The sequence below is a fragment of the Drosophila subobscura genome, chromosome A (assembly GCF_008121235.1).
Source record: "Drosophila subobscura isolate 14011-0131.10 chromosome A, UCBerk_Dsub_1.0, whole genome shotgun sequence".
In the NCBI taxonomy this organism is placed as follows: Eukaryota; Metazoa; Arthropoda; class Insecta; order Diptera; family Drosophilidae; genus Drosophila; species Drosophila subobscura.
The window spans coordinates 20,341,691-20,355,969 of record NC_048530.1 but is presented as its reverse complement, the minus strand read 5'-3'; the positions used below and the strand labels follow the sequence as shown (position 1 = coordinate 20,355,969).

General features: G+C 47.9%; 3 protein-coding genes across 3 annotated transcripts; 2 read left to right on the top strand and 1 right to left on the bottom strand.

Annotated features, from left to right (window-relative positions):
* Positions 1-93: 93 nt before the first annotated feature.
* Positions 94-1,741, bottom strand: LOC117900380 (zinc finger protein ZPR1). Its single transcript, XM_034810735.1, has 2 exons — positions 960-1,741; positions 94-907 (listed from the first exon to the last, which is right to left on the bottom strand). The coding sequence occupies exons 1-2, from the start codon at positions 1,621-1,623 to the stop codon at positions 210-212; spliced, it is 1,362 nt and encodes a 453-aa protein (XP_034666626.1). The 5' UTR covers positions 1,624-1,741; the 3' UTR covers positions 94-209.
* Positions 1,742-2,291: 550 nt separating this feature from the next.
* Positions 2,292-4,142, top strand: LOC117901249 (probable dolichyl pyrophosphate Glc1Man9GlcNAc2 alpha-1,3-glucosyltransferase). The gene is made up of 4 exons (XM_034811934.1): positions 2,292-2,432; positions 2,503-3,426; positions 3,486-3,596; positions 3,658-4,142. The coding sequence occupies exons 1-4, from the start codon at positions 2,338-2,340 to the stop codon at positions 4,106-4,108; spliced, it is 1,581 nt and encodes a 526-aa protein (XP_034667825.1). The 5' UTR covers positions 2,292-2,337; the 3' UTR covers positions 4,109-4,142.
* A 100-nt stretch (positions 4,143-4,242) lies between these two features.
* Positions 4,243-5,279, top strand: LOC117901253 (ataxin-1-like). Its single transcript, XM_034811949.1, has 3 exons — positions 4,243-4,536; positions 4,589-4,808; positions 4,873-5,279. Exons 1-3 carry the CDS (start codon positions 4,268-4,270, stop codon positions 5,194-5,196), a joined length of 813 nt encoding a protein of 270 aa, XP_034667840.1. The 5' UTR covers positions 4,243-4,267; the 3' UTR covers positions 5,197-5,279.
* Positions 5,280-14,279: the final 9,000 nt, after the last annotated feature.

The following is a 14,279-nucleotide window of genomic DNA, read 5'->3' as shown; positions in this document are numbered from 1 at the left end:
CAGTGTGCTGTTAAGCGCACGCAGCATAATCTTCAAGATGATTTAATTAGATTGAATCGTTAGGGTGCTGCCTTCCATACATATAATTTCGAATCAAAGTTATTTCCATTTTTAATAGACTTAGAGAAAGGGGAAAAGGGAACTTCTATTTGGTTTTTATGATAAATGCCCAGTGTACGAGTGGAGTGGAGTTACGGCCACATCGGCTATCACGCATCCTGCTCATAGTTTTCGGTTTTCATGTCGTTCAGACCCAGCTCCTCGTTGTCGTCGAAGGAGCGATCATATCTCTCCACGATTAGCTTGTCGTCCGCCTGGGTGTCATCGTCGCTCAGCGATTGGACATAGGTGTTGCCAGCGGGATCCTCCAGCACCAGCGTGAGTACCTTCTCCAGTTTCATGACCGCATCGAATGTCTCCAGAAATGTGTCCATTTTCGATTTGGTCTTCTCGTCGGCCGAGTCATGGAAGAAGGTGCCGTCCAACTGGTCCCGCATGGCCACCAGCAGACCCTCAATGGTGGTGAAGCGTCCACAGAGGGCATGGGGACCCACCTCCAGATCGAGTTCGGGTATCGAAAGACTGCACGTCTCGGACTTCAGAACATCTCTGGACAGATCGTCCTTGCTGGCAATGCTAACCTTGAAGCGTACACCCTGCTTCTCGACACCGCCGCCCGACTTCACCTCGTTCGTCTTGTGGCCGCAGCTGCCGCACACTGTGGCCATGATGACCACCTCCTTGAAGTGCGGTATCTCCGTTAGCTTCATGTTCGTCTCGCACGGCGCCTGGCAGTTCGGACAGTTGGTGGCGAACTGCAGCACTTCGCCCTGCAGATTCTCAATGGGCCACTCATCCTCGGCGATGGGCTGCAGCAGATGATCGTCATGATTCTGCTCGTAAAGACCTGCGAGAGAGAGAGTTATGCCTGCTGACTGACAATCCAATTGCGGACTCACCCAATTGCTCGTTTTGCTGCTTGGAGCGTGTGAAGAACGCCGTCTTTAGCTGTGGATCTGTGGCGGGTGCCACAATGTTCTCAATGAAGCTGTTGCCGGAAATGTCCTCGAGCAGGAGGCGAAAGGGCTTCTGCATTTCCTTGAGCTGCCTCAGGCGCTCAATGAAGCCATCAATGGACGCTGCTTCATTGGGATGGTCTATGCGTCGTTTCTCCTGGTCCTGCGACAGGCCAGCAATGGTGCGCTCAATGATGCCCTCCACCGTGGTCACCTCGCCCTTCTGCGACTGCACTGGTATCTCCAGCTCTATCTCGGGTATGCTGATGCTGGAGTTATCCGAGCGCACCACACGCCGATTAAGGTCCGCTGCCGTCTTTGCCTCCAGCTCGATGCGTATGCCCGACTTTTGAATCTCGGATGCCGACTGCATTTCATTGTTCGAGTAGCCGCAATGTTCGCACTTGAAGGACATGATGACCACCTCGCGAAAGAAGGGAATCTTTGTGGGCAGCACTCGGGTGATGCCATTCTGGAAACAGCTCATGCAGGCAGACTCAATCTCCACCACTTCATCCGACTGATCGGCATTGATTTCCCGAAAGATTGCCTCCGGACGCGCCTCGGACACGCTGGCGGCACTCTTCGCAGCGCCCACAGTTGACATCGTTACACAAAATATAAATTCTTACTTCGTTTTTGTTGTTGTTGTTGTTGTTTCTTCGTTACGTTTGGACTTTTTGCTAGTCACGTTATTTTATATTGGTTATTGTTTTATTTAATTTTTTTTGTATGGTGGTGGTGGTCGCTAGAGGTGGAGAACTATCGATGGCACTCTCGGTACTATCGATGGACACTATCGAACTTACTCACTGTCGATGGTTTATAGTCTCGTTTTTGCACTGCATTTGCTTTGCAATAATGACCGCTAGGTTTCACAGCAGATTTTGTGAAGGTGGCGCCATCTATGTATGCAAATTGGATTGCAAGTAATAATTTTCGTACCAACAAAACAGATCTCGCTAGCTAACATCTCTGTTAAGTAGCTGCTCAAGGAAATCCTCTCCTGTCTCTAAACGGTCAGGGAAATCCTCTCCTGCCAGAAGCTCTCGCATGCACTATTAGGATCCTCTCAACAGGTGCGCAAAAGGTGGGAGCTTCGAAAAGTTCGTCCTATTTTTACCTGTGTGCCATACCTTGCGGTCACATGCCAAAGAGAGGATTAGGTCAGCAGAGAGCAAGAGATTCTCTTCTCGTTCCTCATTTTTGCGTCTCAAATGTGAGCACAGAAATCCCACAGAAATATACCAACAAAAATATACGGTCACACTTACATAAAACGTAAATAAAGATTCATCCACCATCCACCTCCACATCCATTATGAATCAGCCGAATCCTATGATTCTCAATAAGGACTGCTTCTGGCAGCTGGTGGGGATCAGCACAGGCCTCAAAATACTACTCATTCCCGCCAAGTAAGTGTCAGAGGCAGAGTCAGTTGCCACAGCCTCCTCCCCTCACTCCAGCGACTTGTAACTTTTGCAGCCATTCCACGGATTTTGAGGTGCACCGCAATTGGCTGGCCATCACGCACAATCTGCCGCTGAATCGCTGGTACTTGGATGAGACAAGCGAGTGGACACTGGACTATCCGCCATTCTTTGCGTACTTCGAGTGGCTGCTGTCGCAGGTGGCGAAGCACATCGATCCGCGGATGCTGATTGTGGAGAACCTCAACTATGAGTCAAAGGCCACATTGTACTTTCAACGGCTCTCGGTGACGGCCATGGACCTCATCTATGTGCTGGGCGTGCGCAGCTGCATGAGCGCCTTGGGCGTAGTCAGGGGCAGCCAACAGTTCTTTGCCGGCAATCTGCTGCTGCTGCTCAACGTCGGCCTCATCTTCATCGATCACATACACTTCCAGTACAATGGCTTCATGTTCGGCATACTGCTGCTGAGCATAAGTGCCCTGCTGCGGCAGCGTTACCTCTGGAGTGCCTTCACCTTTGCGGTTCTGCTCAACTTTAAGCACATTTTCCTGTACTTGGCGCCGCCCTTCGGTGTCTACTTGCTGCGCTTCTACTGCCTGGAGCAGGCCAGCGCCAAGGGTGGCTCCTTTTGGCGTTGCCTCCTCAAGCTGCTGGCCGTTGGACTCTCGCCTTTTGTCGTCTCCTTTGGCCCCTTCTGGCGGCAGTTGCCGCAGCTCATGTCCCGCCTGTTCCCCTTCAAGCGGGGCCTCACCCACGCCTACTGGGCGCCCAACATTTGGGCGCTGTACAACACCGCCGACAAGATGGCCGCCAAGCTGCTGCAGACCGGGCCCAGTGCGGGGCCAACGACCACATCGGGCCTCGTGCAGCAAATCGAACACGAAGTGCTGCCCACCATCACGCCGTCCATGACCTTTGGCCTGACCATCGCCTTTATGCTGCCCATTCTGCTGAAGCTCTTCAAGAGCTCCAAGAAGTAAGAAGCGCAAACTTAGCCTTACAATTTTTTGATGATTTTCATTTGAATTTGTGCAGGCAGAGTCCTTCGATGTTCCTGCGTGCTGTGGTGCTGTGTGCCTGCTCCTCGTTCATGTTCGGCTGGCATGTGCACGAGAAGGCCATACTGATGGTGCTCATACCGCTATGGTGAGTGCCTGAATGTGCCGTGGAAAATCTTTACTAAATGATGTCCTTGTCCTGCTTCCAGCCTGCTGACCTTGGTGAATCGTGAGGATGCCCGGCATGCCTATGTGCTGAGCACTGCTGCCTACTTCTCGCTCTTTCCGCTGCTCTACGACGTGGACTTGTATGTGCCGCGCTACTCGCTCTACTTGTCGTACATAGCCATGCTCTATGGGCAGCTCTATCGCATGTTTGCGGGCTTCAAAGGCTTCCACTGGCTGGAGTGGACATATATGCTGGGCTTCACGGCCATACCGCTGTACGAGCACGTGCTCAGTCCACTGCTGGGCCTGGACAAGCGACTGCCCTTCATGCCGCTGCTGCTGACGTCCACCTACGCGGCCCTCGGCGTCGTTTACTTCTTTGGGCGCTACTACATGTATGCCATGGGCCGCAACTGGTGGCCCCAGGTGGCTGCCAGCAAGGCCACCGCCACCTACTCCTCTTCTGCCAAGCGAAAGCGCAAAACCAAATAAACGCAAAGACAAAGACTAGAAATTCAATAGAAAAATCTGCGTGGCGAATGGAAGGTGGGAAGGTGGGAAGGCGCCTGGCGCAACAGCCAACACGGCGCCGCAGCTACGCGCCAAACAAAAACAATTAAGCGGAAAACGAAGCCCGATCCCCGATCCCCGATGCTAGGTACAATCCGCTGGCCATTGTCTGGCGCGTACCTGTCGCCCTGTGCAGATTACGGGCAGGTACGACCAGGGCCAGGGAATTTCCATGGAAACTCCGGACTGAATGAATATCAAAACCGAACGGGCCCTGGCTCCAGGCTGGTGCCATCAGTTGTTAGCTTCACCCACAGCGCAGAGGTTGTCATTCAAATGGAATTCGTGCCCAATCACAGCTACAAGCCATACAAGATGCCGCCGCAGCAGCAGCAGCAGCAGCAGCCACAGTAAGTCGCTCGATTTGTGTCGCTGTCAAATAATTAATTGTTCCGCTTGCAGTCCTCGGCCTGACTCCAGTGAGTGCTTCAGAAAGGGCGCCTACATTGAGCTTTCCAATGGGGCGTTGCGCCGCGTGGAGGACATACGCACCGAGGACTTTATACAGTCGGCGCTGCGCAGTCAGCTCTTTGATCTGCGCGAGGCCACAGTTGTGCGGATCGACCGCGGACAACTGGCGCACGTAACCATCACCTTTAGCTACGACACGAGATACGCCAAGGTAGGAGCAAACCTTCGCTCTCCCCCACTGACGCCTCAACTGAAACTCTTCTGCGCTTTTGCAGGTCAATATGGAGGTGCTGCCGGGTCATCCGTTGTTCGTCTATGGCCAGGGCTGGGCCTCCTGCAATCCTCAGCTGTCGTTTCAGCTGTACGAGCTCAAGTGTCAGCAGCTGCAGGTCGGCGACATTTGCCTCTCGCTGGTGCCCCGCGAGCAGATTGCTCCTCCGCCTCCACCTCCACCTGCACCTGCACCTGCACCCCCTGCTGCTGCTGCTGCACTGCCACAAGTGCCACACAGAGGCTATCATTCCTATCAAATGTACGCAGAGATGGCCAATTTTGTGGCCGCCTACACCCAGCATGTCATTGACAAAATGAGAAATTAATCTTGGACCTGGAAGAGCCTTTCCATCGTAACATTTGGGTCATGCTCCAATAGATTTGATCGCTATTGCTGCTATGACCTGAATTCCTCAGTTATATATAATGTAAAGTGCATATTTTTTTTAATAAATTACAAATCATTAAGCGCAGCATTAATTTGAAACATTTTCAAAATCAAAACTCGATAAAAATCATCGATAAGTTTCGATTGAAATGCCATTATTGCAAGTGCGATTTGAAGTTACAAATTTTCCACATAAATATATGCAGATATTTTATTTAAAATAAGCAAATGCTTCAATTGTTTTCATATTAATGTTGTTTTATCTTAAAAGTCGCTTTCCAGTTTGGCGGCAATTTCATTTGCCAGTTACGATAGCTAACGAGAGAGTGCTGGGTCCGCCAGCCTGTGACAGCTGTCACTTTGCACACTGTTGAACACTGTTGCCAACTGTTGGCGGGCATTCAAAAAGCACTTGCATTGTTTTAAAATATTTATCTATTAGTCTGTTATTTATGCAAAATAGAAGTGTCCAAAAGTAGCAATTTAACCAAAAATACGATTTACAAAATTTGTATTACGTTTCTTTAATTTGTTTTCAGCAATTGTTTGCCATTCTCTTTCCGCTCAGCTGCTCAGTGCATTCGATTCCATTGAGGCATTCCCTCCTCCCACAGCATACAATTTGTGTCCCGCATTTGGATTTCGGTTTCTACCTTCACCTTCAGGTTACGGGCGGGGGCGGACCGAGGCGGGGCGTGGCGTCTCTCCAAGAGCCTACAAAAAAAACAACAATTCGATTGAGCGACCAACTTAATTCAGCAATCAAAAGCAATACAAAAACAACAACATAAGGAACGACTGAAGAAAGAAACTTGTTAGGTGGAGGGGGGCAGCGTAAAAAAACGCTATCATAAAGGAAACTTTCAGACATAAAGTCCCTATAATTACCAACACCCTGAACGTTGTAAATGCATCAAAATTGAACCGCCCCTCGGGGCAATATTTCAAGCGGCAGGGCAGGGCAGGGCAGCAACAAAAACAAGAAGCACCCAAAAGCCGACGGCAGGGAAGAGCAGAAGCAGAGCACAAGACGCAGACGCAAACGCAGACGCGGTCGATGCCGATGGTGGGAGGGGGATGGCGAACAACAACAGCAACAACAAAACGTGCATTCAATTCCGTAGCGAGCTACCTCTTGGCCTGCATCTTGATCCTCATCGCTACACAAAAGAGAAAATTCGTGCAAATAAAAAAACACATTCCCGAACATAAATCTCTTGCACATTTTTGGCTGCATAAAAATATGGACAACAAATTTTCAATAATTAAATAACGAATAAATAATTGTTGTACAGTTTTTCATGTCTGTTGTTTTTGTGAGTGTATTTCGGTTCTTCCGGCCATATTTTGAGCAATTTGCTGCAATTGAGTTGTTGTCGTTGTCATAGTTTTTCCCTCTCATTCTTCTTCCCATGCTGGGGGGGAAAAATTCTTGAATGACTTTCCACTGCCACTGGAGCTCTCCCTTTGCAGCCCCATCGCATCCCTGGAAGACACAGGAACTGTGCGCATTAGGCCTCATAATGGATAATAATACCAATGATAATTTCGCACAAAAACGCAACGCAACGAAACGAAGTGAAGCGAGAGACAGAAGGAAGATGCAGCATGCAGCATGCACCGTGGCTGGCCGCATTGGACACGGCCAGCATGATGACAACGTAGCGGCGGAGTGCGGCAAAGGCAAAAGGCAAAGGCAAAGTCATGCTTCTCCAGCCAACAGACTTCGGCTTGTGCATACCCTTGGAGAGGCTAAGTATTTCGACTTATGCAGGAGCTTGGCTTGTTCCATATTCGCATCTCAAGTGCGCTGTTGCCATAGAAACAGTCGCCCTGCAAAGGGTATTTAATGTTTCGGTTTTGGTTTCGCTTTCTTTATGGATTAAATTCGCAGCAGATTCATCTCAGATCTCTGCTGAAACGGAATCAACTGAAATCTGAATGAAATATTCACAGCAAGTTTTATTTTTTATAGATTTTGTTTCCTTCTTTACCTTTACCTGCACAAAAGTCGTCAAAGTTTTGTGTGATCTTTGAACCTGAGTCATCGAAGCGCTTCGCTTCGCTTCATTTCTTGCTTCCTCGATCGACAGATTATGAGTCATGTGGTCCAGTCATCTCCTCTCTCTTCTATTTTACGACTATTCTCTTCGCTCTGCTCGTGTCGAAAAAGGAACAGAGAGAATCTGTGGGCAGAGGAAGGAACAAGGAACAGCAACAGCAATGGTCACATGAATACATGCTGCTGTGCCCTGCTGCTGTGCATTTTAATTGTTTCCTAATTGACTCAGCTCTGTTGTAATTTGATAGAAGCTTTTCCACTGTACCCTGGCATAATTATTTAATAATTTACTGTGCTCTTATTCTCTCCCCTTGTTCATGTCTATAGGACTTGTAATTGGATTCGATTTGATCGATGGCAATAATTTGCATTGCCAAAACAGCATGCGAGGCCAGTGAGAGAGTGAGAGATAGAGGGAGGAAGAAGCAAAAATGATATTTTGCTGATGTTCCAGTTCCAGTTCCAGCTGCAGTTCCATTCCAGTGCGTGTGTCTCTGTTTTTGCAAGTAAATTGCATCATAAATTTCATGACTTCCAGGACGGGAGACTGCGAAGACTGCAGAGACTGGGACTGCCGAGTGCTGCCCGCTGTGGCGCCTCGAGGATTGCGTGTATTTAAATCATATTTCTCTTTACAGCTTCTGTTTCTGTTTCCCTTGCTTTGCCATCAACCGCTTCGACTGCACTTCTCTTTGGCCTAATCGTTGGCCAACATTTTTTCGTTGTAACCAAAGATATGCATTCATTATGTCTGTGTATTTTGGCATTTGCAAAATAATGAAATCGCCAGTGAAATGTGGGAAACGCTGTTTGTTTTTTCCTATTCTTTCTAATTCATAAACAGTAGAGAACCGCAAGGCTTCGGGCTCTCTCTTTCTCTCTCCGTCCGTGCCTACAATTTGTGGATCTGTGTGTGTGTTGCTCTCTCAAATGCATTTCAATTGGGAGAGCGATTGGACACTTCCAGAGTGATGGGAGTGGGAGAGAGTGCAAATCATTTATGTATGTATAACCGGCAGCTGTCGCCACTGCCTGCCTGCCGCCTGCCCATGGAGAAATTACCAACAGGGTGACGTTGTCCGCCGCTGTGGGAAGACCAATAACTTATTAAACACGCTTAGACAGACAAGCGCTAGAGAGGGATAGAGAAACTGACTCCGCTGTGGTGAAGACGTCTCCTGTAAATAAATACACCATGTGCCTGCCTGCTGCCGTCTGTCTGTTGCAGTTGCTCTCTTACCTGTCCAGCGGGCTAGTTCAAATGCTCTCTTATCACATGGCCTCGCTGGCCGTCGCACTCTTATCATTTAATGAACGCCCCAGCTTCCAGTACGCCTGCCTGCCAGTCGCCCCACACCCATGGAGTCCCATACCGTGCTCTGTCGGGCGTTATCTTAAGTAAAAGGAAGACCACTCTCCACGTCTCCCAGCACCGACCACCACAACTATTACAACTCCGACTGTAACTGCAGTGCAATGTTAATATAGCGATAATCGTGGATCCATCTACTAATTAATTGACTCTTTGTGTTCTTTATTTTTTGCTGTTGTTTTTCCTTCTCATTCGTTGATGGAGAAGAGGTAAGAGTGGATTGTATGGAATACGCAGATGCCGCTCGTATGAGTGAGAGAAATGTTTCAATGGCAAATAATATTTTGTATATTTTTGCCATAAATCATTCGAAATAAATAATAATTACAGTCTGTGCGAGTATGGGCAACATTTGATGGTAAGAAATACCCACAATAAATCGAATTAGTGGTCTAAAGGGCATACTCTAGTCGCAATCCAGAATATTGTGGGGGGCTCCTACCTGTTTTTGTTTTGTTGTTCGCTCTGGTTTGCCACCATCTTCGCGCTACCCCATATCCTCATCTCCATTTGGCGGGACGCCAGTCAGCCAGAGATAGCGATAGCCCAGAGACCCAGACCCAGACCCATACCCATAGCCATGCCCCGACCGACACTGAGGCCCAGACTGCTGCGGCATCCATCCAATTCCAATCCAACCAACCATCCAGGCATCTCATCTCTCGCGGCGCTTTCATTTCATTAAAAGCCTGTTTCAATTTTCTGCATTTTAGTGCCTGATGCACTTTGGCATCTCGAGGTAAGGCGAGCCACGCCACTCAGCCATGCGATGCTCCGCCTCCCCTTCTTCCCGTTTGGCTTTTAGCTGGATTCCCTTTGACTCTGACTCTCTGACTCTGGCCATGTGTGTGCTCTGCTCTGGTGCCAGTGTGCTTTGTGGTCGGCCAACACATATTTGCACTTTGTCTGCTCTCCCCATATCCCCCACATCCTCATCCTCATTCTCATTCTCGCTCCATCTGTAATCTTCAATACCAAAAGACCACAGAGCCGCGGATCGCGGCGCTTAACCCATTAAAAAGTGTGTTTGGTATTTGCATTTGAAATTTGAAAAGCATTGAAACAATATTAAATTTTAAAATATACAAAAATCGTCAAGCACTTTATTCTTCGTTGTTTAATTTTCAATGGATAAATTTAAATAAATTAATTTAAGTTTACAAAATAATATTACTTACCATTTCAAGTTTAAATGTTAGGGACATCTCGGACATTGGGTTAATTTAAGAGCAATCTTATTGCAAAAACCAAAAATATTTACTTCGATATAAAAACACTTTCAATGGTCCTTGGGGGCCAGTTTTCTGTGCTTCGTGGTGGTGCCAACCATGGGTTAATTGTGCATCGAGTGTGTTGATAATTTTGACATTTAGTCTCTTATCTGAAGTTCATTTCTGTTGAAAATTGAAATCCTGTGTGCCTGTGTCCCCCACCCTGCCAGTCGCTCTCTGTCCCTGTCTCTGTCTATCTGTCTGCCTGTCTGTGCGTGTGTGTGTGGGGTCGCTAAATTAGCACCTACACCACACCACAGAGCGGAGGGCCTGTAGCCGGGAGTCTCGACTGCATACGATGATCGTTTCCCGCCGCTTCCCTCTTTGGGCCATGGATCAAAGTTCTTTCTGGGCAACTTTATTAGCACCCCAGTTCTGCTTTCATCTTTTGCCGACAAAGTTCCCTCGGCTCTCGAGCTCTCTTATCTCTACCCCCTACCCCCTCCCCACTCCACTGCCTTGCATACTCATAGGACGTTGTGCCCCTGTCCCGTTCCGCTTGCCAGGATATGGCAAATTATTTTCGGCGCGCCTTCCTTTCCATCCGCCAGCCGTCTATAGACGATTGTCTAGGGCCGGCCGCCGCGCACAAAAGAGATCACATTGGGTTATGGCTGAAGTATGTAGTTCTTGAGCTTTTTTGTATACCCTTGCAGTGTATTGGGTATCCAAAGTTTGAACAGAAGAATGCACTTAATATTCATATTCCGACTCGTTTCAAGTGTCATGCAGCAGCGCCCATCGGTTTGGCAGCTGTTCCTGGAACGGGTGCAGCTATGCAGCTTTCCCAGCTATGTTTTTAAGGCAGGAATGTTCAGATTAGTTGAGAAATGGCGAGAACTCCACGCAAATTTCATGTCGAAAGGGCATCAAAATCGCGTCTTCCTTTTTTTGGTTCTCTTGGGCTTTTAGCACAATGTTATTTGGATTTTTTCATTCGAGATTTTCGGTGTTGTTTTTTTGCACATTTTTTATTGTTTATTTTTATTGTTGGGTCGGTGCTGAGGTTTATTGTTGTTTTGTCTTGGCTTTTACCTGAACTAGCGCCAGGCTTCGCTGCCCCTTCCAACGCTGTCCTGCCCTGGTTTGTGCCTGCATATCAGTTTCCCCCAACCGCGAGAGCTTCGAGCATCTCAAAGGATGAGCTGAAATGTAGAACTCCTGCAATTAGGCCTATTAAATAACCGCACAGTACTCAACAATTTGTAGTAGCTGAAGCTGAGTTTGTTCTAGGAAATGTATAGAAGAAAGTTCTTAATCACGAAACCCTGAGCCTAGTTGGGTTTCTCTTCTAAACAAAAACTTGTACTGTCCTCTTGTACATACTTGTACCAACTAATACCCATATCAAGCACATTCATCACGTTCTGACTGGCTTTCTTTCACTCCCACTTCCCACCTGCCTGTTGGGAGATTTATGCGGCTGACGTTTGCTGTAACTGACGTGGTAAGAGATCCACAGACCCACTGCTGGTTTGCAAAACAACAGAAGAAACTCCTTCATTGCCGCCTAATCCCGGGACCCTGCCCATGGCCCCCACAGCTTGTTCGCTTGTTCGCTTGTTCGACAAGTAACTTAAGACTTTCTGGTCTGGTCCTTTGGACTGAGCCGCTGTAATTCACACGACTCCCCTTACCACCTACCTGGTCCGAATGATTCTTGGCATTGTAATTATCGCATTATTCCTATGGCTTCTTCAAAACGAGAACGAGAAGCAAACAAAGCGACAGGCAAATCCATCAAGTGAGTAGCTTGCACACCCAATACGGACTATCGGATACCCACTAAATGTTGGATTATATCTGAGCTATCCACTAGCAGCAGACAGGAATCTACGAATGTGTCTGCAACGCGCCACTTGAGCTTAGTACAGCGCATACCCTGGCTGCTAAAGTGCATGCGGGTACAAGTCTCTCTTTGCGTAAAGAGTGGGCTCCATGGCTCCTATGTTAACAAACAAATCCCGCCGGGGAGTCCAGGCATATTGAATTGCAGGCGCCCGTTTCGAGGGTGTACGTGTATGTGTGTATGTGTGTGTAACAATGCAGATAGTCCGTGGTCGGTCCCCAGGGCATTGGGAGATCCGTGTGTAGAGCAAATCAAAAGGTAAATAAAATAAATATTGACGCGCGTCCAATTCGCGAGAGGTACGAAAAAAAAACCAACAGCTAAAAACAAAGTATAAGCGAATCGCGAGGAGAGTGGAGCCAAAAGGGAGAAGAGAAGAGAAGAGATGAGAGTGGCTGTGACTGAGGCTGAGTGGATGAAGTGGAAGAGCTGAGGCAAACATCGTGACTCGAAGCGGCGGCGAAACATCAAGCATACTGAATAAAGTACTCAAAACGTATTTAAAAGTACTAAACACAAGTACCAGAGATTAATAAGCGCTTTTGAACTCGACCGACCAGAAAACTAGTTAATGTCTCACACACACACACACACAGTAGTGCGGAGAGACCAGCGGCAGAGGCAGATTCCAGCCCGAGACGAATGTGGGAGAACGGATCGGTCGGCCAGTTGGCTGGTCGTTCGGTGGGACATCCATTCCGATGGCATCACATCGGATCGTCGTACACATCTTTGTCAAACATCGCGGGAAATGCCAGGGAAGGAAGGAGGCTTCGCGGGGAGAAAGCCATGCAGAATCGGAAAAGCGCAAACAAATCAAAGACCGCCAGCAAACGTGAAGCCAAAGAGCCCAAGTCGGAGTCAGCGAGCTACGAGGACCAGCAAGGGGAACACAGTGACGGTGTGACGCGGTGTGGAAAATATGATCGTTTTCCATGTTGACAGCGCTTAACGGATGAGCAAGTCCCCCAGCCCATTGCGGTTCCACTTTGATGGAAAGATGTGTGCACAAAGTTAGCACTGGAATGGGGTTGACTGCGTGACTCTGACTGACAGATGCTATGGGAACTGACTGTCCACAGAACTTGATTATAGCTTAAGATCAAACCAACTTTAAAGATCAAATAAATATATGTAATAGCTCATCACATTTCGAACTGTTTTTTCTTTGGAATATAATTGAAGAATTTTTGCTGCCTTCCAGCTGAAGAGACGGATTTAGCATAAATTCAGGTGCCTATTCATTCATTCGTGTAGGGATTTAATGCACTGCAAAACATCTGTGTAATGCCCTGTGCAAACACTATAGAAAAACGATCCCCCATTATCACAATTGGTTTAATCCAAAGTGATCCCCGACGATACTCGACGATGCTCAAGCAGCGGTGCGAGTGCTAGGCCACTTAAGAGAGACACTCTTGAGCCCCCCCGCCCACCTGAAAGAAGAATGTGAAAAGAGAATAGAGAGTGTAAACAAAAGATGATCCGTTGCTGCGGGCTGCTGAGGGGTGGGGTAGAGGTATAACGAAATAGGTATAGTGCCTTGCCATTAGCTATTATGTGGCCGGGGCCATTTCATTACGGATTCCAGTCAAATTGATTCTCTTTGAAGATATTTTTAGGTGCGCACTTCCAAAGCAAACACAAGCACACACACACACTCGCTTTGTGCACTGCTTACATGTGGGATTAGCTGCTATGACAATTGGGCAAAGGGAAAGAGAGAGACAGAGTGAAAGAGAGAAAGTGGAAGTGGAAGAGAGCTACGGAAGTGCGCATCGATTTATTTCCAATTGAGCGTGTTCTTTGAACTGAAAAACGATATGTGTAAAAGGGCTAGGTAGAGAGGGAGAGACACGAAAACGGGGAGCCCTGTCATCTAACATCTTTCTTTCATTACTTACGCAATTTACCTTTTATTTTGCAACAAAATATGCAACTGTTGGAGAGATAGGAAGAGGAAGGAGAGCTAAAGACAAGGAGCAGAAGCAGCAAACCGCATGATCGAAAGAGAATGAGAACGTCACAGCCGGCACAGGAGCAGGAGCAGGAGTGGCAGTAAAACTTGGTGCTGGAGGAGGAGAAGGCAGAGAGTAAAAAAGAATCTTATCTCGCTGCCGGAAATCAAAGCACACATCAAAGATTGCCGACAATTGCCGCCACCCGTCCACCAAGTCAAAGTCGCTGCAACTGCAACTGCAACGTGTGGTGGTCGCCGTGTTCAATTGCATTTACCCCACACCACCCCGCTCCTGGCCACTGTCACCCCTGGGTACAACTCTTCGCCCTGGCTGGTTGCGGTTGGGTTGGCTGCTGTTCTGTTGGTATTGCCGGTTCGAATTTCCCAACCACACACACACAAGCACACGTACAGAGAACAAAGTGTGGACGAAAAGGTGAGGCAGTGCCCATTAATAATTATTATGTAGTATTAATAGTAGAACATGAATCGTCCTATGTCCTGTGT

What these genes read in the sequence shown, in the direction of transcription:
- LOC117900380 (XM_034810735.1), bottom strand. Translation starts at nt 1,623, where the DNA reads ATGTCAACTGTGGGCGCTGCGAAGAGTGCCGCCAGCGTGTCCGAGGCG. An exon ending in GCAGCAAAACGAGCAATTGG is followed by an intron (nt 908 to 959) that starts GTGAGTCCGCAA and finishes TCTCTCTCGCAG; the next exon opens with GTCTTTACGAGCAGAATCAT.
- LOC117901249 (XM_034811934.1), top strand. Translation starts at nt 2,338, where the DNA reads ATGAATCAGCCGAATCCTATGATTCTCAATAAGGACTGCTTCTGGCAG. An exon ending in CTCTTCAAGAGCTCCAAGAA is followed by an intron (nt 3,427 to 3,485) that starts GTAAGAAGCGCA and finishes GAATTTGTGCAG; the next exon opens with GCAGAGTCCTTCGATGTTCC. An exon ending in ATGGTGCTCATACCGCTATG is followed by an intron (nt 3,597 to 3,657) that starts GTGAGTGCCTGA and finishes TCCTGCTTCCAG; the next exon opens with CCTGCTGACCTTGGTGAATC.
- LOC117901253 (XM_034811949.1), top strand. Translation starts at nt 4,268, where the DNA reads ATGCTAGGTACAATCCGCTGGCCATTGTCTGGCGCGTACCTGTCGCCC. An exon ending in CAGCAGCAGCAGCAGCCACA is followed by an intron (nt 4,537 to 4,588) that starts GTAAGTCGCTCG and finishes TTCCGCTTGCAG; the next exon opens with TCCTCGGCCTGACTCCAGTG. An exon ending in ACGACACGAGATACGCCAAG is followed by an intron (nt 4,809 to 4,872) that starts GTAGGAGCAAAC and finishes GCGCTTTTGCAG; the next exon opens with GTCAATATGGAGGTGCTGCC.